The sequence below is a fragment of the Hemitrygon akajei genome, chromosome 4, assembly GCF_048418815.1.
Source record: "Hemitrygon akajei chromosome 4, sHemAka1.3, whole genome shotgun sequence".
NCBI classification, from domain to species: Eukaryota; Metazoa; Chordata; class Chondrichthyes; order Myliobatiformes; family Dasyatidae; genus Hemitrygon; species Hemitrygon akajei.
In genome coordinates this window covers 67148294-67168660 of record NC_133127.1, presented here as the reverse complement: position 1 = coordinate 67168660, position 20367 = coordinate 67148294, and the positions used below count along the sequence as shown (strand labels likewise).

At 41.4% G+C, this 20367-nt stretch overlaps 1 protein-coding gene across 8 annotated transcripts in view; it reads left to right on the top strand.

The window, feature by feature from the left end:
• inpp4b (inositol polyphosphate-4-phosphatase type II B) overlaps window positions 1–20367 on the top strand; it is an 801341-nt gene that overhangs the window by 355229 nt on the left and 425745 nt on the right. For all 8 annotated transcript variants that reach the window (XM_073042760.1, XM_073042761.1, XM_073042759.1 and 5 more), the window contains one exon: window positions 8753–8837. In XM_073042760.1, coding sequence (XP_072898861.1) covers window positions 8753–8837 — 85 coding nt within the window. The remainder of the gene's footprint in view (window positions 1–8752; window positions 8838–20367) is intronic.

Genomic DNA, 20367 nt, shown 5'->3' with positions numbered 1-20367 from the left:
CTATAAGGTCACCCCTCATTCATCAACTTTCCGAGTGATAAAAGTCCTAGCCTGCCCAACCACTGTCTATAACTTAGGCCCTTTAGCCCTGGCAACATCTTTGTAAGTCTTCTCTGCACATTTTTCAGTTTAACTACATCCTTCCTGTTACAAGGTGAACTGTACACAGCACCCCAAATGCAGCCTCACTAATGACTTTTACAACTGGAGCATCATTTGTCAATCTCAATTTGGATGTACTCAGTGACTGTGTATTCACGGCCCTGTGAGACAGAGAGTTCCACTGATATACAGTCAAGAAATAAAGAAATGTCTGCCGGTTTCAGTCCTTATACTACATGTAAAGTATATTATGCATGGAAGAAATTGTCAGGAAAAGTGATTAAGTAAAGTTGTACCTCCAAACAGAACTTGACAAATAATGCTCGTGAAGGGGATTGGAGGGTGTGGGCCCAGAGTGACAAAGCACCGAATCAACTGTGATCTTATTAAATGGCAGAATAGACTCAAGGAGCGGGTTGCCTAATGCCTCTATTTCTTATGACTCCAGGGATTTTGTCCTAAATGGTTAATTGTTTATCCTGAGACCATTTTCGCTAGTTCTAGATTCTGCAGTTAGAGAAAGCAAGACTTATCTACCCTGTCACTTTCTCCTAAAATCTTCTATCAAAAGTGATCACACAAGTGAGTAAAAAGCAGTTTTACTTAACCTCTTTTCCTCTGACAGTTCCCTCCATGCATAATGTCCTTTATGTCCAGGGACCAACATTGCACTCAGTACCCTATATGAGGTTTCACCAAAGCCCTGTTGAATTTCACTGATTTTGAACTCTAGTCCCTTTATCATAATGGGCATCATACTCCAGCAGAAATTGGCATCATACTGCAACAGAGATGGGCATCATACTCCAGCAGAGATGGGCATCATACTCCATCAGAGATGGCATTATACTCCAGCAGAGATGGGCACCATACTCCGGCAGAGATGGGCACCATACTCCGGCAGAGATGGGCATCATACTCCGGCAGAGATAGAGGCCCTTCAGCCCAATCAGTCTATGCCAACCCCTGTGCCCACTCAGCTAGTCCCAATTTTTTTGTGTTTGGCCCATATCCCTCCAGGCCCATGTCTTCCATGTATCTGTCCAAGTGCTTCTTAAATGACACTGTTGTACCTATCTCAATCACTTCCTTTGGTAGCTCATTCCATTTACTCGTCACCCTCTGTGTGTAAGACCTTCTCCTCAGGTCACTTTAAATCTGTACTTCCTTAGAAGGTTGGCGTCATTCAATGTCTGTAGTGAGATGCTGAAGATGTTCTATAGGTCAGTTGTGGAGAGCGCCCTCTTCTTTGTGGTGGCGTGTTGGGGAGGAAGTATTAAGAAGAGGGACGCCTCACGTCTTAATAAGCTGGTAAGGAAGGCGGGCTCTGTCGTGGGCAAAGTACTGGAGAGTTTAACATCGGTAGCTGAGCGAAGGGCGCTGAGTAGGCTACGGTCAATTATGGAAAACTCTGAACATCCTCTACATAGCACCATCCAGAGACAGAGAAGCAGTTTCAGCGACAGGTTACTATCGATGCAATGCTCCTCAGACAGGATGAAGAGGTCAATACTCCCCAATGCCATTAGGCTTTACAATTCAACCGCCAGGACTTAAGAACTTTTTAAAAGCTATTATTAATGCTTTTTGAGATAGTGATTTAGATGCATATCATATTTTTAATGAGTTAAGTATTGTATGTAATTAGTTTTGCTACAACAAGTGTATGGGACATTGGAAAAAAAAGTTGAATTTCCCCATGGGGATGAATAAAGTATCTATCTATCTATCTATCTATCTAATCATTTCCTTCTCACCCTAAATCTATGTCCCATGGTACTGGAGCCCTACCTCAGGGAAAAAAACGTATCCGTCTTATCTTTACCTCTCAGAATCTGAAACACGTCTATAAGGTCAACTCTCATTCATCAACTTTCCAAGTGACCGCCTTGCCCAACCACTGTCTATAACTTAGGCCCTTTAGTCCTGGCAACATCTTTGTAAGTCTTTGCACACTTTTCAGTTTAACTACATCCTTCCTATTACAAGGTGAACTGTACACAGCACCCTGAATACAGCCTCACTAATAACTTTTACAACTGGAGCATAATGCCCCAACTTATTTCAATGTCTTGACTGATGAAGTCACATGCTAAAACCTTTATTTACCTCCCGTTCTACCTGTGAGTCCAGCTTCAACTAATTGTGAACAGGTACTCGTTGCTCCTTCTGTTCCATTACACTCCGTTTCCCCACCATTCATAGTATACCTCCTGTGTTAGTTTGACTTTCCAAAATGCATCACCTCACATGGAGCCACTTACCCACCCAGTTGTTGTCATACTGGCATAGCAAGTTCCTGCTTTGCATGAATCAGCACATCAATATCCTTCTATATAATCAACATCTATTGTTTTTAAAAATATTTAATTAATATTGTATTTTACTGTCACTTTGTATTTTGCTGTATGTTGTCTTGCCGACCAGCTTAACATAGGTAATATATAGGACTTCTCACAGTCCACTTTCCACCAAGCTTTGTTTTGTCTGTGACCTTGAGGGTACTACATCCAATTTATTTCATCTAAGACATGAATATAAATGGTTAATAGCTGAGTACAAAATACTGATTCCTGTGCTACTCTACCAAATAATAGTCTGTCAACCTGAAACTATCTCATTCTGTTCTCTGTCCCTTAATCTTCTACCTAAAATATTAGCTTTCTACCTGTTGTTCTGCTTGCCCTTAGTCTATTCCAAGGCATTTGACCCATTAAGCTGGCTCTTTGAAAGAACTGACCTATTTAAAGCTCAAGTTCCTCTCTGTCTAATTAGCTTTTGAAAGTTTCCAAAAATTTGATTTTACTGTCAACAATTCACTGCTAGAAGAAATTCCAACTCATTCCCTTCTAATTCTTTTATTAACTATCTTAAACTGCACAAGAAAATATTTTCTTTTTTCTTGTTACATCAAGGTAAAACCTTTTTGAGTATTTCTTTCTTCGGAAAATTGTTTGAGCAAAATGATTGTCGATAAAATTGCAGACAGTGAAAATCAAAAGTAAAACAGAAAATGTGAGAAACACTCAGAAGATGTTCCAGCATCAAGAGATGCAACACATGTCATTTTAAACTTTACCTTTCCCACCATCCAGGTACAGAGATGAAACAATAATTACAGTAATTTGTTTTTCTTTCACTCTGATGTATGTATTTGGTATTCAGAATATGACCTCCCTAGGCGTGACCCTAAACTTTCAGTTGCCTGTGACTTTAATTCACTATCCTACTCCCATTCTGATATTTCTGCAATGGTCTCCTGCTTTGTTACAATAAGGCCCGATGTAAACTTGATAAGCATCACTTTATCCAGCGACTTGACAGATTGCTTCCTACATGCTTAGTTCTGAATTCTGCATAGAGCAATACACCATGGAAACAGGCCCTTTGGCTCAACTGGTCCATGCTAACCACAGCAACCTCCCTGCCAGTCCCAGTTACCCGTGTTCGGCCCATAACCCTCCAAAACCCACCCTTCCATCTATCTGTCCAAATGACTTAAGTAATTGTTACAGTTATACCTGCCTCAACCACCTCCTCTGGGTGCTCAGTATCCCCTCTGTAAAGAAGTTACCTCTCAAATCCCTTTCCTCATATTTGTGCCCTCTCAACTCTAGGGAAAAGACTATGAATGTCTACTTTATTTGTACCCCTCAGGATTTTCTAATCTTTTATGAGGTCACCCTTATTCTCCTTTGCTCCAGGAGATAAAGATCCAGAGTGACCAGCTTCTTTCTACAGCCCAGGCAGCATTTGGTAAATCTCTTCAGCATTTGTTCCAATTTACCCACATCTTTCCTCTCACAGAGTGATCAAAACTGTACACAGTACTGCAAGTGTGGCCGCACAAATGACTTGTATAATTTCCCTACTCCTAAACTTAATGCCCTGACTGATGAAGACCAGCTTGCTAAACACCTTCCTCACTGCCCTCTCTACTGGCACACCTGCTTTCAGTGAACTATATTTTTGTTCTCCCAGATTCCTCCATCCCACAACACCTGACAGTGCCCTGTCATTCATTGTATAAGTCCTTTTCTCGTTTGACTGTGCAAAATACATCACCTCACACTTATCTAAGTTGAAATCTGTTTATCATTCCTCAGCCCATCTCCCTAACTAACCAAGATCTCTTTGTAAGTCATTCTAACTTTCTTCACTCCCACTAATTTAGTATCATCAGCAAGCTTGCTCATTACGCCATGTACCTTCATATCATTTACATGAATAATGAGTAACAGAAGTCCCAACACTCACACCCGGGGTATTCCAATATTCTCAAACCACCAACTGAAGAATTGACCTTCAACCATCATTTCCTATTATCAAGCCAATTCTGAATCCACTTCGCTAGCACCCCCTGATTTCCATGTGACCTAATCTTCCAGATCAGCCTGCCAATCGGGTCCTTGTCAAAGGTCTTACTGAAGTCCATATAGACAACATCCGCTGCTCTACTGTCATCTACCCCTTTAGTTACCTCTTCAAGAAACATTGAAAGATTCGTCAGACATGATCTCCCAGAACAAAGCCATGCTGACTATTCCTGATCAGGCCTAGACCAACAAAGTGATGATAAGTTTAATTCCCTCCAGTTATTTCCCTACAACTGAAGTCAGGCTTACTGGCCTGTAGTTGCTTGGCCTATCTTTGCTACTCGTGTTGAAGAATGGAACAACATTAGCCACCCTTTAGTCTTCCGGAACATTGGTCATGTCTAATGATAAAGCACATATCTTTACAAGGGCCGCCTCCTTGCTTTTTTTACCTGGCTTCCCATGAGATCTGGAGGTGCACTTGGTGAGGCCTTGTGGATTTGCTCACATTAATGCACTGCAAGTCTGCAAATGCCTCCTTCCTTGTGATATGATTATGATTTAAAACCTTACCACTAAATACCCTCAATTCTTTGGTAACAATAATATACTCCTTCGTAAACATTGAGGAGAAATAGACAATGAAAAATCTCAGCCATTTCTGCAGTTCCATACATAGGCAGCCTCGATGGTCTTTAAGAAGACTTTGTCTCACCCTCATCACCATTTTATTGTTAATATAACTGAAGAATTTCTTGGGATTGTCTTTAACCCTGCCGAACAAATCCATCTCATATCCTTTTATTTTGCCCTGTTTAAGTTGCTCTTAAACTTGTGATATCATTGATGGATTCATTCATACCTAGGCTGTCTAAATGTGATGTAAGCTTCCTTCTTTTTTCCCTACAGAGCCTCATGTCAGCCAGGGTCTGCTGAACCTGGTGTGTCTATCCTTCACCCCAAAAGGAACATGCTGCCCTTGTACTATTGTTAAGATCCTTTTAAATTCATCCTACTTGCCTACTCTTCCTTTACCTTCAACTAAAGTAGCCCAATCAACCACAGCTCGGTCCTGCCTAATGCCTTCAAAGTTGGTCTTGCTTCATTTCATGACTGCAGTCTGTGGTCCTGATAGTTCCTTTTCTATAACTATTTTAAAACTAATAGACTTGTTGTCACTGGACTCAAAGTGGTCCTCAGCTGCCACTTCAGTTACTTGCAGTTCCCTAAGAGGAGGTCCGGTATTGCTCCTTTCCGAGCAGGTCCTTCTGAATACTAAGTGAGGAAACTCTCTTGGATGCACCATACAAATTCTACCCCATCCAGGCCCTTTTGGTGGCATAGTTGATACTGATAAAATTGAAATCTTCTGCCGGCAGTATCCCACTATTGTCGCAACTATGTACATTTTTCATTAACTCTCCTTTCATTTCTATTTTTCATTAGAACTGGCCATGTCTCCCTGTCATTATTTTATTACTGTTTGTGCTCTCCACCCCTCTTCAACCTTCTCTTCCACTGGGAACTAGCTTATTTTCCTTTCTCTTCCCGTTCTAAAAAAGGGTCCTGGACCTGAACTGTTACATTTCATCATTCCACACAAATTTGGCTTGCCAATTCGATTTTTCCATTGCCTTTTTTATTTATAATTAGAAATGACTTTAAGTGAACTTTATTGTATTATTAACTTGGATTTGTTGCATTTTATAACAATCACAGCACGGAAACAGGCCATTCCGGCCCTCCTAGTCCGTGCCGAACTCTTAATCTCACCTAGTCCCACCTACCCGCACTCAGCCCATAACCCTCCACTCCTTTCCTATCCATATACCTATCCAATTTTACCTTAAATGACACAACTGATCTGGCCTCTACTACTTCTACAGGAAGCTCATTCCACACAGCTATCACTCTCTGAGTAAAGAAATACCCCCTCGTGTTTCCCTTAAACTTTTGCCCCCTAACTCTCAAATCATGTCCTCTCGTTTGAATCTCCCCTACTCTCAATGGAAACAGCCTATTTACGTCAACTCTATCTATCCCTCTCAACATTTTAAATACCTCGATCAAATCCCCCCTCAACCTTCTACGCTCCAATGAATAGAGACCTAACTTGTTCAACCTTTCTCTGTAACTTAAGTGCTGAAACCCTGGTAACATCCTAGTAAATCGTCTCTGCACTCTCTCTAATTTATTGATATCTTTCCTATAATTCGGTGACCAGAACTGTACACAATATTCCAAATTTGGCCTTACCAATGCCTTGTACAATTTTAACATTACATCCCAACTTCTGTACTCAATGCTCTGATTTATAAAGGCCAGCGTTCCAAAAGCCTTCTTCACCACCCTATCTACATGAGACTCCACCTTCAGGGAACTATGCACTGTTATTCCTAGATCTCTCTGTTCCACTGCATTCCTCAATGCCCTACCATTTACCCTGTATGTTCTATTTGGATTATTCCTGCCAAAATGTAGAACCTCACACTTCTCAGCATTAAACTCCATCTGCCAACGTTCAGCCCATTCTTCTAACCGGCATAAATCTCCCTGCAAGCTTTGAAAACCCACCTCATTATCCACAACACCTCCTACCTTAGTATCATCAGCATACTTACTAATCCAATTTACCACCCCATCATCCAGATCATTTATGTATATTACAAACAACATTGGGCCCAAAACAGATCCCTGAGGCACCCCGCTAGTCACCGGCCTCCATCCCGATAAACAATTATCCACCACTACTCTCTGGCATCTCCCATCTAGCCACTGTTGAATCCATTTTATTACTCCAGCACTAATACCTAACGACTGAACCTTCTTAACTAACCTTCCATGTGGAACTTTGTCAAAGGCCTTGCTGAAGTCCATATAGACTACATCCACTGCCTTACCCTCGTCAACATTCCTCGTAACTACTTCAAAAAATTCAATAAGGTTTGTCAAACATGACCTTCCACGCACAAATCCATGCTGGCTACTCCTAATCAGATCCTGTCTATCCAGATAATTATAAATACTATCTCTAAGAATACTTTCCATTAATTTACCCACCACTGATGTCAAACTGACAGGTCTATAATTGCCAGGCTTACTTCTAGAACCCTTTTTAAACAATGGAACCACATGAGCAATACGCCAATCCTCCGGCACAATCCCTGTTTCTAATGACATCTGAAAGATCTCCGTCAGAGCTCCTGCTATCTCTACACAAACTTCCCTCAAGGTCCTGGGGAATATCCGGTCAGGACCCGGAGATTTATCCACTTTTAAATTTCTTAAAAGCGCCAGTACTTCCACCTCTTTAATTGTCATAGGTTCCATAACTTCCTTACTTGTTTCCCACACCTTACACCATTCGATATCCTTCTCCTTAGTGAATACCGAAGAGAAGAAATCGTTCAAAATCTCTCCCATCTCCCTCGGCTCCACACATAGCTGACCACCCTGATTTTCTAAGGGACCAATTTTATCCCTCACTATCCTCTTGCTTTTAATATAACTGTAGAAGCCTTTCGGGTTTACTTCCACCTTATTTGCCAAACCAAACTCGTAACTTCTTTTAGCTTTTCTAATCTCTTTCTTAAGTTTCCTTTTACATTCTTTATATTCCTCGAGCAATTCCTTTACTCCATGCTGCCTATATCTATTGTAGACATCCCTCTTTTTTCGAACCAAGTATCTAATATCCCTTGAAAACCATGGCGCTTTCAAACCTTTAATCTTTCCTTTCAACCGAACAGGAACATAAAGATTCTGTACCCTCATAATTTCACCCTTAAATGACCTCCATTTCTCTATTACATCCTTCCCATAAAACAACTTGACCCATTCCACTCTCTCTAAATCTTTGAAACTAGACTATTGTTAACATTTTTAGAATGCTTTAGCTGCCATTCAACACTACATCAGAAGCTTCTTAATAGATATTGCTAAATATTTGTGATAGTAATATTATCTATACTAGTTATTTCACCATACCAGTTTATAATAATGTTTCTTTTGGAAGTATTTTTGGAATCAGTCAGGCATGTTTGACTCATATATACTTAAATTTGCAGTGTTAATAATTTGTTTTATTTCTTGCACAAGTAACACATTTCGAGCTTATTTAAGGTTAAGCCGTCTGTGGCAGTGTTCCTTGGTACAATTAAGAATTGAATACTGTATGCAGACTTTGTCCTCTTACAGTCTCTCTCTAATCCTGGAGGTTAATTCATTGCAAGAGAGGTGGACCATTTCAACAGCTGCTGCATTTTTCAGAGAACAGCAATGTAGGAGTTGGTAGAACTGCTCTGATTTCAATTTCTCCCATTCATTGTCTGCAGACATCAGGTCCTGCGGAAGTAATACTCCTGGAACGATGTTACATTGTGGAAGGCAGAGATAGCAAGAGCCCAGCTTTAACTATCAGTGAGTATTGACAACAGATTCACAATTTTAAATGATGCTAACTTGACTTTGAATACCATGGAATGAGTTTTTGAAGCAATGTTTGATTATATGCATTTCTTAAATTAAAAAGTATCAAAAATTGGCCAGATGAAGGTATTTGAGGTTTCATGTATAATAATTGTTATTACTGATAAATTTGTTGCCTTTTTATGATGATTTTAAAGACTATACTCTGCATGTGTTTGAAATTCTTTGATAAAGTCACAGATTTAGAAATTCTATCTCAAAGTGCAATATTTATATGTACTGTGTGACTGACTAACAATTTGTTTTCATAACTGGACACTCATCCTCTGGATCATGCAGTCTGCAGTTTTCCTTCAGATTTTGATTTGCTCTAACATGTCAATACATCATGGTGTCTGAACAAGCACAGTCAATGTCTGGACAACACTGAACTGCTTTTCAGCCATGCGTGAATGGCATGGGGATGTCACTTGCCCCTTATCCAGGCCCAGGCCTCTGCAGCAAATGTGAGAACTGCTTTGCATAAATTAAAGAAAATCTACCTGAACCAATGAGTCCACAGATGTGAGCAAGTTTCCGGCAGTTCCAGTTTAGGGTAAAAATTTACCCCTGGCAATGGCACAGGCCATTTCAGCTCTATCCAACCCAATCAGCAGCATCTCCCCATTCCCCAGCAACTCATCAAAACGTAAAATACATGGCATATCAAACACACCCAAAATGTCCCAGCATTTTGTGTGTTTTACTCGAGACTTCCAGCATTTGTAAAATCCCTTGTGCATATGACCTGCTCACTGTCCTTTTGAGTTTGTTGTGGTTGGTGATTGTAAAGATGTTTGTCGGATGTGGATTTCCAACTGCCAAAGAATACTGGGGGGCATTTTTTTTAATCCTTATTTTAAGTCAGTAATGATTAGTTTGCCCCTGGCTGCTTTACAGCAGAATTGCATTATTTTCAGAGTATCAGCCTAATCTACTGTTTTTAAAAGGTGCCAAGTTTTTCAAATCACTGTCACACTCAGTAATTTGGAGAAGGAATGCAACGTAGATTAACAGTACACTCATGGGATAATGACTTGGTGAATAAATGCACTGCCTGTTTTTGATCTATGGTCTAGGAAGTTCCATTGTTCATTTCCTAAACTGTGCTGAGCTCCCAGATCACAGACTGAGGTGCTGCAATTGAAATCCACTCCTGTGTGCTACGGATAGGAAAATAAAATCACCCAGGCTTGCTGCTCCTATATAGTTATGTCATTATTCTTGCCATGTTGTGCATTTGTGGGAGGTGGAGTAACGAATGCTGATAATCTTCATGTGGAAAGACTTGCCAACAGTTTCTCACATTTGACAAAATGTGGCTGATGTCTATTAAATTGTGCTAAAGTATGTTTCATGACCTTTGCGGAGGAGCAGTGAAACAATTGCATTAAAATTGCTGTGATAGAGTATATAACTTTGGGCCGTCCAGGATACAAGTAATTCCAAGTATTGCCCTTGAATAACCAAGAATATGAAGGCAACAACCCTGATACATCTTAGGCGTTCTAAATCTTTACAAATTTTGGTTTATTGCTTGTACATTGGAATCACGTACTTTTCATAGTTTCTTAATTCCTGGCCTATTTGCCAGTTTATCTATTTTGATACAAGGTGGGTCTCAGATGGCGGCCATCTATTGAGAACACTTGAAAAGCTAAGCTCAATTAGTTCTAATTACTGAGACCACGTGGGTCACCTGGAGATGTAAAAGTAATGAGGGAGGTGGTTCAGAGGCTGGATGAGAGATAGGTATCTACATGAACCTCCCTCTGTACACCTTCACCTGTATATTCCTTCTCAATGTAAAGAGGCCAATACTGACCATTAGCTTTCCCTGTCCATGCTCACTTCTTGTTTCCCATGCTTTCTTTTGTTGACTGAAACTCTAAGGGAGTAACTTTTATGAAATCATCCATCTGTAGGTAATGTGTACTGCATGCACTTACTGTACACCTTCGAAATGTCTTTCTAATATGGTGGTGAGACATCTATCAGTCCACATACTATAAGTGCTCCTACAGTGCATGACATCACAAAATAACTGAGTAGTGTGCTGGGCCTTTTCAACAGGCAGTTGAGAATCAATCACTTTACAGTATGTTAGAAGACACATTTATTGAGAAAAGGGAACACAATCCCTTCATTATTGAACCAGAAGGGGTTTTAAGAGACTATGGCTATCATTTGCTGTGAGTGTCTTTTCATTCCTTGCTTAACTATGAAAATCACTGAATTCTGGTTGAATTCGGACTCATGCCTCCAGATCATTAGTCCAAGCGTTTTGGATCACAAGACTTAACGTAACCACCATGCCACTGTAATACTGAAATGCAAGAGCCACACTAGCAGCACTCTGAATTGACAGCTGTAGCCCAGGACTTTTGATTTAATGTGATAATTTTGAGAAAGCCAAGAAATTGATTTGTGGCTTCTAGTGCATAGTTGATACTTGTCTCGTTAATAGCTGGAACATCAAAAAAAAGCTTAAGACAGGGGTTCTCAGGTATCGATCGGAAATGTGTGAATGTGGATTTTGGGTATTTGGCTCAGTCATAATAACCACTCTGCTTATTGTTGGGATTCACTGACTAATAAGTTTAATTGAGTACCTAGCTGAAGTACATTGTGTAATAAGGTCACAAGCTGAGTCCATACACACAGCTAGAATAGCTAGAGAAGAAAAGGCAGTTAATTATTGTAAATGAAAATAATCATGTTACGGTGATGATGGTGTAATGGATTTAATCTTGTACCATACCCGAGAGCATACTGTATATTGGCAGCTTGGACACAGACCTTGTGTAACTAATTTGTGGTCCAGATGTTTGACATCTGTTTTGATATCTATATAGTGAGAACACTGATAATAGAAACAAAGGCATAACTGATCAAAACCTTCATTGCCATTTTTGTGAACTTAACCAGAGGAGGTGAAAATGAATCCCCGAAGTTGTGCTTTGTATACTAAAAAAATGAAAGTGGCTCCCTACAAATATAAAGAATACTGATATTTGTTATAAAAAACACAAAATGCTGTCTGGCCTGCTGAGTTCTGCCAGCATTTTGTGTTTTTTATTTATTTCCAGCATCTGCAGATTCACTCGCGTTGCCTGATATTTGTTATCTTTTTTTTGTAGCTTACATTTGAATTGCTCTTTAGGGCTTCTGTGATCTGTAACATCATCTATTGAACAGACTGCTATGAGGAGTGCAGCTGATACTGAAAGTGTCAGTCTTAAAAAAAATCTTAATAACTGCCATCACACCGGGCAGAGTAACGATAGGAAAACAACTTCCCATATTTAAGACAAAGTTGTTGTGTTTTTCCACTTCACATAAATTGAGTTGGATGACCTGTGTAATTCTATGTATTAGATCATGTAGGATGCAACAATTTTTATGATTTTATAGTGGATTTATAGTGTCAAGAAACAGTAGCGAGAATAAAATTTGAAATTAAGTTTCATGGACTTACTTCTTCAAAATTACTGGGACTTGGCAAAACTATGCCACTGTTTTAGAAGTATGCCTCCAGCCTTTTGTCATATGCAAATTGTGAGTGTGACATTTTAAACTGGAATAACTGAATTTGTAGAAATGAATAAACAATATGATGCGGAATTGTAAGAACTTGATTTTAATATTGGGACAGCTAAGAATCAATTATACACGTCTTTGTTGCAGAAAATTCTGAGACCTAAAAAGGTGAACTAAACAGCATAATTAAGTGAAAAAAAAGTTAGCATTTCAGAAAAGGCTGTTCTTCAGAACTAATGAATCAACTAACTAATAAATTATTACTTCATTCCTTCTTAGGTACTGATTTTTTTTTTTTTGCACATTTTTGTCACGTGTTGTACTTAGTTTCAAATTTCAATCACTTTACTTTCTACATCACTATCCCTAAGGGAAGATAGGAGAGCAAAATTGCTTTTCTCTGCTGAATTGTGCTAGTGTTTCACTATGGTTTTTGTGTCAATATTGCGATGTTCAAGTATGATAAGTTGGTGCGATTTCGCAAGAGGTGGATTCATTTGACTTTAGAGCACTACAACCCCGATTACTTCCCAAGCATTTTTTTTGTTCCTTCTACCTGCAAAGGGATAGAGCAAGGGATACTTGTTGTTCTGCATCTTACTGGTAAGCTAAGGCTTGCTGGTAACCGTGTGTTACTGCAGTGTCTGTGAACCTACTGAGAGGAAGATAGGTGAGAAGAAGGAAAGTTATGTTGCTGTGATATTTTAAGTAGATAGTAGTTTAAAAGAGTATCTTATGATTTAGTTTTTATTTTTTTAAACAATTATTTGTTTGATTTTTAGAAGTTTTGAGTGCTTCAAGCTGTCACAGACATGCACAAACAATGAAAATATTTTTGACAACTTTGAGGGATACCTTTACTTTAGAGTGTGTAAAATTTTCTTGGCATGGTCTTTGTTACATAGGAAAAAAATAATGAAATACTCTCTGCCAAGCCTGGATCAGTATTTATACAACAGCACTCAAGAAGGTTGAGATCATTCAGAACAGAGAGATGAAAGGCAGATGGATCCAGAGACAGGAAGGATTCAGTGAGTGAATGGTGTGGACACTATGTGGACGGAGCCAGTAGGGGAACAGGGAGGAAAATGGGCGATGGGTCTGGAAGTGGATATGTGAAAAGGATCAAAAATGTGAAGACTGGGGTGTAGTTGTTAAGGAGAAATGTGGTCGAACAAATGGACAATAGAATTGCTGAATCTTAGTTAAAACTGGTGGTTGATTTGAGGGGCAGAGAGACCCAGAGATGGATTGAACACAAGAGTCTGGGAGCTGGGTTAGGGATCAAATGAAGGACAGGTTTGGACAAGAGGATGAAAGACTTCAGTAAATTGTACAAACTGGGGTTCTTCCTTTGAGAACAGAGGGGGATGTGGAGGAATCAGATCGGGGGCCTGTTGTGACTTTCTGTGGAGCTTGAGATTGCAAGTACAGTTACTTGTACAGTTTAGTGCCTGTTTTAAAAAGCAAGCGAGGCATGTTGGAACGTTCTGCAGAGCTTGGGATCATTTGGGTGATTGGCAAGGGATATTAAAAAGAAATTAGGTTTAAGCAGAATGGTCATTGTGGGAGGGGCCGTAGTATAAGTGGGCCAGAGTTAGAGTGGAGAACTGAAGCTTTGTGTTGAAAGGCTTTGATACAAAGAGGATGAGGTTAGGTTGGGGTTTCCACCAGGACTTTCTATCTTTCTTTATTAGTGCCTAGCTAGAGTAATATGAATGGATCCTGGGTCAGTGGTGTGCTCTGCAGGCCTCCAGTCTCCCTGATAACTTCATCTACAAGAAACATATCTGGATGCAACTCTAAACAGACCACGTTATGGAACCGGAGCTGCAGCTTATTCTGGCAAATGAGGAGGAGGAAGATAGGAGTAACTTGGAGGTAGTCACCTCTAAGTTGCAGGAGGTAGATAGCTGAGTGACTGTTAGGACAGGGGAAGGGAACGGGCAGAGTACCCCTGCAGCCATTCCCTTCAATGACGGGTATACCTCTTTGGATATGGCTGGGGGAGTGGGGTGTGCGACCAACTAGGGGAATGCAGCTGGGTCTTTGGCGCTGAGTCTGGTTCTGTGGCTCAGAAGGGAAGGGCGGAGAGGAGCAGAACCGTGGAGATAGGGGATTCAATAATTTCATAAAGAGACAGGAGACTTCAACAGTGTGAAAGAGTTTCCCGGATGGTATGTCGTCTTCCACATGCCATGGTCGGGGACTTCTTAAATCGAGTCTGCAGGAGGATGGTGAGCAGCCAGAAGTCTTGGTACATAGAATCATAGAATCATAGAACACTACTGCACAGAAAACAGGCCATTCGGCCCTTCTAGTCTGTGCCAAAACTTTATTCCGCTAGTCCCATTGATCTGCACCCAGTCCATAACCCTCCAGACCTCTCCCATCCATGTATCTATCCAATTTATTCTTAAAACTTAAGAGTGAGCCCACATTCACCACGTCGGGTGGCAGCTCATTCCACACTCCCACCACTCTGAGTGAAGAAGTTCCCCCTAAACCTTTCCCCTTTCACCCTAGAGCCATGTCCTTGTGTATTTATCTCTCCTAATCTAAGTGGAAAGAGCCTACTCGCATTTACTCTCTATACCCCTCATAATTTTGTAAACCTCTATCAAATCCCCCTCATTCGTCTACGCTCTAAGGAATAAAGTCCTAACCTGTTCAATCTTCCCCTGTAACTCAACTCCTGAAGACCCGGCAACATCCTAATAAATCTTCTCTGCACTCTTTCAATCTTACTGATATCCTTCCTGTAGTTAGGTGACCAGAACTGCACACAATGCTCCAAATTTGGCCTCATGAATGTCTTATACAACCTCACCATAACATCCCAACTCCTATACTCAATACTTTGATTTATGAATGCCAGGATGCCAATAGCCTTCTTTACAACCCTGTCTACCTGTGACGCCACTTTCAGGGAATTATGTATCTGAACTCCCAGAACCCTTTGTTCCTCCGCACTCTTCAGTGCCCTACCATTTACTGTGTATGTCCTACCTTGATTTGTCCTTCCAAAATGCAACACCTTACACTTGTCTGCATTAAATTCCATTTGCCATTTTCTGGCCCATTTTTCCAGTTGGTCCAGATCGCTCTGCAAGCTTTGAAAGCCTTCCTCGCTATCCACAATGCCTCCAATATTAGTGGCATGAGCAAACTTGCTGATCCAATTTACCACATTATCATCTAGATGATAATCTAGATCATCTAGATGAATAAAGTATCTATCTATCTATCTATCTATCTATCTAGATCATTGGTATAGACAACAAACAACAATGGTCCCAGCCCAGATCCCTAAGACATATTGGAACCAATGAAATAGGTAGGAAAAGAGATGAGGTCATGGAGTGAGAATATAGGGTGCTGACTTACTGGTGTGTTGGTTGTCCATTGTTTCTGACGATCATGTTTGTCTGTGCAGCTTATAGACTGTACAGTCATAGATAGCACAGAGCAAAACCTGTGTGGGAGGAGTTTTATAGTGAAAAAGCCTTGCCCTCAAAAATCTTGGTCCAAGGGTATGAAAACTCGTCAGATCTGGAGACTTCCTTGGCTGCAGTGGATAGCCATGCCACCTTCTGTGCTTTGTCATGCACTTCGCTCTCCATGAAGCATTGCAGCACCACCTTCTTGGCCGTTGGATCTTGTAGTTGATCTCATCTGCTCAGTCTGCTGGAACTGGCTTCACATGCTGGGGTAGACATATCCCTATCTCACTGGAGTTGGAGGTTCCTGGCTACCCTCACCTGGTTTAGCCCACCTGTCGAAGCGCTGTACTGAGGTGCGGTCACTGTTGCATGCAAACAGTTACTTGGAGCCACAGGTGAGAGCTGGGTGGCAGGTGGGGACTGAAGGTGGATGAGCTGCCCAGGCAAAGCATGACAAGCCCACCAGCAGAGGTGCTATCCTCCCTGGACACCCTGTACACTTACTGGTACTGGGCAATGAACAGATGATCAGATGACAGAACTCTTAGTGATGCATATTTTGGAGAATGTGACCACAACTCCCTGAGCTTTACCATAGCCTTGACGCAGATAGGAGCAGGCGGTGTGAGAAAGTACATAATTGGGGGAGAGCAAATTATGATGTTATTAGGCAGGAACTTGGGAGTGTAAATTGGCAACAGGTGTTCCCAGGGTAATGCACAATGGAATTCTGGAGGTTGTTGAGAGAACAATTATATGGGGTTCTGGATAGGGTGGTCCCAATGAGGCAGGGAAACTACGGTAGGATGTGGAGCCATTGTTAACAAGAGATATGGAGTCAAAGCAAAGAGAGAAACAAACTTAAGGTTTGGGAAGTAAGGATAAGGCTGGGCTCTAGAGAGGTACAAGGTCGTAAGGAAGCAGCATAAGAATGGACTTCTCGAAGGGGTTATGAGAAGGCCTTGGTTAATTGGATCAAGGAAAAGCACAGGCATTCTACATATACATGGCTAGAGTGCCTAGACTAAAGTGTGGATAGGACCAAACAGGGATAAAAGATTAAAAGTGCCCAGAGTTAGAGGTGGTAGGGGAGGTCATCAATGACACTTTGCTTCTGATGAGAGGGGCATTGATGAATGAGAGGACACCGTAGAACAGGCTAACATGCTGGAACATATTGACATTAAGAAAGAGGGTGTGTTGGAACTTTTGAAGCACATTAGCATAGATAAGTCCTTGGAGCCAGATGGGATATATCCCAGTTTACTACAGGAAGCAAAGGAAGAGATTACAGTCACTTTGGTGATGATCTTTGTGTCCTCACTGGCCACAGGAGTGGTACCAGATGATTGGAGGGTGGCAAGTATTCCATTGTTCAAGAAAGGTAATAGAGAATTATATACATCATTGGTGAGCAGACTATTGGAGAGCATTCTCAGAGACAGGATTAATGAGCATTTGGAGAAGTATCGTCTGATAACAGTTAATCAGTATGCCTCTGAGAGGGGCAGGTCGTGCCTTATGAGCCTGACTGAATTCTTCAAAAAAAGGGACAAAACACATTGATGAAGGTAGAGCAGTGGATGTGGTGTATATGGATTTTAGTTAGGCATTTCAGAATCAGTATCAGACTCAGGTTTATTATCACTGGTGTGTATTGTGAAATTTGTTAACTTAGCAGCAGCAGTTCAATGCAATACATAATCTAGAAGAAAAATCAATCATATACATATACATATATTGAATAGATTAACAACTGTGCAAAAACAGAAATAATATATATTAAAAATGTGAGGTAGTGTTCACAGGTTCAATGTCCATTTAGGAATCAGATGGCAGAGGGGAAGAAGCTGTCCCCGAATCACTGAGTGTGTGCCTTCAGGCTTCTGTACCTCCTACCTGATGGTAACAGTGAGAAAAGGGCATGCCCTGGGTGCTGGAGGTCCTTAATAATGGTCGCTGCCTTTCTGACACACCACTCCTTGAAGATGTCTTAAGTACTTTGTAGGCTAGTACTCAAGATGGAGCCAACTAAATTTACAAACCTTCTGCAACTTTTTTTGGTCCTGAGCAGTAGCCCTCCCCACACCCCCTCCCCCCATACCAGACAGTGATACAGTCTGTCAGAATGCTCTCCACAGTACATCTATAGAAGTTTATGAGTATTTTTGTTGACATACAAAATCTCTCCAAACTCCTAATGATGTATAGTCGCTGCCTTGCGTTCTTTATAGCTGCATTGATATGTTGGGACCAGGTTAGGTTCTCAGAGATCTTGACACCCAGGAACTTGAAACTGTTCACTCTCTCTACTTCTGATCCCTTTGTGAGGATTGGTATGTGTGCCTTCATCTTACCCTTCCTGACCTCCACAATCTGCTTTTTCGTCTTATTGACGTTGAGTGCCAGGTTGTTGCTGTGGCACCACTCCACTGGTTGGTATATCTCACTCCTGTACGCCCTCTTGTCTCCATTTGAGATTCTACCAGCAATGGTTGTATGATCAGCAAATTTATAAATGGCATTTGAGCAATCCATTTTATTATACAACAATAATATTTGACCTATGCCTAGCTACACAGTCATGGGTATAAAGAGAGTAGAGCAGGAGCTACTTTCTCTAATTTGACAAGGTTCCCCATTGGAGGCTCATTCAGAAAGTCGGAAGGCGTGGGATCCAGGGATCTGAGATTAACTTGCCCACAAATGGCAGAGGGTGATAATAGGAGGTGTTTTCTGCCTGGAGGTCGATGACCAGTGGTATTGCACAGGGATCTGTTCATGGACCAACCCCAACTCTTTGTGATTTTTATTTGTGACTTGGATGAGGCAGCGGATGGGTGGGTCGATATATTTTCGGATGACACAAAGGTTGATGGTATTGTAGATAGTGTAGAAAATTGTTGTAGGTTCCAATGGGACAATGATAGGATGCAGAGCTGGAGTCTTGTGATTCAAGTCCTTAGATGTCTAAGTTGCCACACAAGTTGGTAGGGTGTTTAAGAAGGTGTAGGGTTAGTTGGGGGATTCATTAGTTGGGGGACTGAATTCAAGAACCACAAGGTACTGTTGCTGTTTAGACTAAACTTGGAGTATTGGGTTTAGTTCTTGTTGCCTCGTTATAGGAAGGATGTGGAAGCTTTAGAGAGGATGCAGAGGAAATGTACCAGGGTGCTGCCTGGATTATGTCTTATGGGGAAAGGTTGAGTGAGCTACAGCTGTTCTCTTTGGAGCAAAGGAGGATGGGAGCTGACTTGATAGTGGTGTATAAGATGATAAGAGGCATTGTTTGAGTGGATAGCCCGAGAATTTTTCCCAGGGCAGAAACAGTTAATATGAGGAGGGACACACACAAAATGCTGGTGGAAGCGCAGCAGGCCAGGCAGCATCTATAGGAAGAAGTACAGTTGATGTTTCGGGCCGAGACCCTTCGTCAAGACTAACTGAAAGAGGAGATAGTAAGAGATTTGAAAGTGGGAGGGGGGAGGGGGAGATCCAAAATAATAGGAGAAGACAGGAGGGGGAGAGATGAAGCTAAGAGCTGGAAAATTGATTGGCAAAAGGGACACATTCCAAGGAAGGATATATGGCTGTAGTAACGGGTCTGGGTCAAAAGGTCGAAAAGTTGAAGGGCCGAAGAAATTATAGATGGGGAGCAGTGAGAGAGGGTTTCTGTAAACTCACATCAAAGAGAAGATTTAAACTTCTTCAGTGTAGGCATCACTGGAAGAGGCTCCGCAGTAGTGAATTTAAAAACGCAAACACGAGGAAATCTGCAGATGCTGAAAATTCAAGCAACACACACAAAATGCTGGTGGAACGTAGCAGGCCAGGCAGCATCTATAGGGAGAAGCGCTGTCGACGATTCGGGCCAAGACACTTTATCAGGACTAACTGAAAGAAAAGATAGAGATTTGAAAGTAGGAGGAGGAGGGGGAGATCCAAAATGATAGGAGAAGACAGGAGGGGGAGGGATGAAGCTGGAAAGTTGATTGGCAAAAGGGACACGTTCCAAGGAAGGATATATGGCTGTAGTAATGGGTTTGGGTCAAAATGTGGTCGAAAAGTTGAAGGGCTGAAGAAATTATAGATGGCGAACAGTGAGAGAGGGTTTCTCTAAACTCCCATCAAGAGAAGATTTAAACTCCTTCAGTGAAGGCAAACCCTCTCTCACTGCTCCCCATCTATAATTTCTTCGGCCCTTCAACTTTTTGACCACATTTTGACCCAGACCCGCTGCTACAGCCATATATCCTTCCTTGGAACGTGTCCCTTTTGCCAATCAACTTTCCAGCTCTTAGCTTCATCCCTCCCCCTCCAGTCTTCTCCTATCATTTCGGATCTCCCCCTCCCCCTCCCACTTTCAAATCTCTTACTATCTTTTCTTTCGGTTAGTCCTGACAAAGGGTCTCGGCCAGAAACGTCGACTGTACTTCTTCCTATAGATGCTGCCTGGCCTGCTGCGTACCATCAGCATTTTGTGTGTGTGTGTGTGTGTG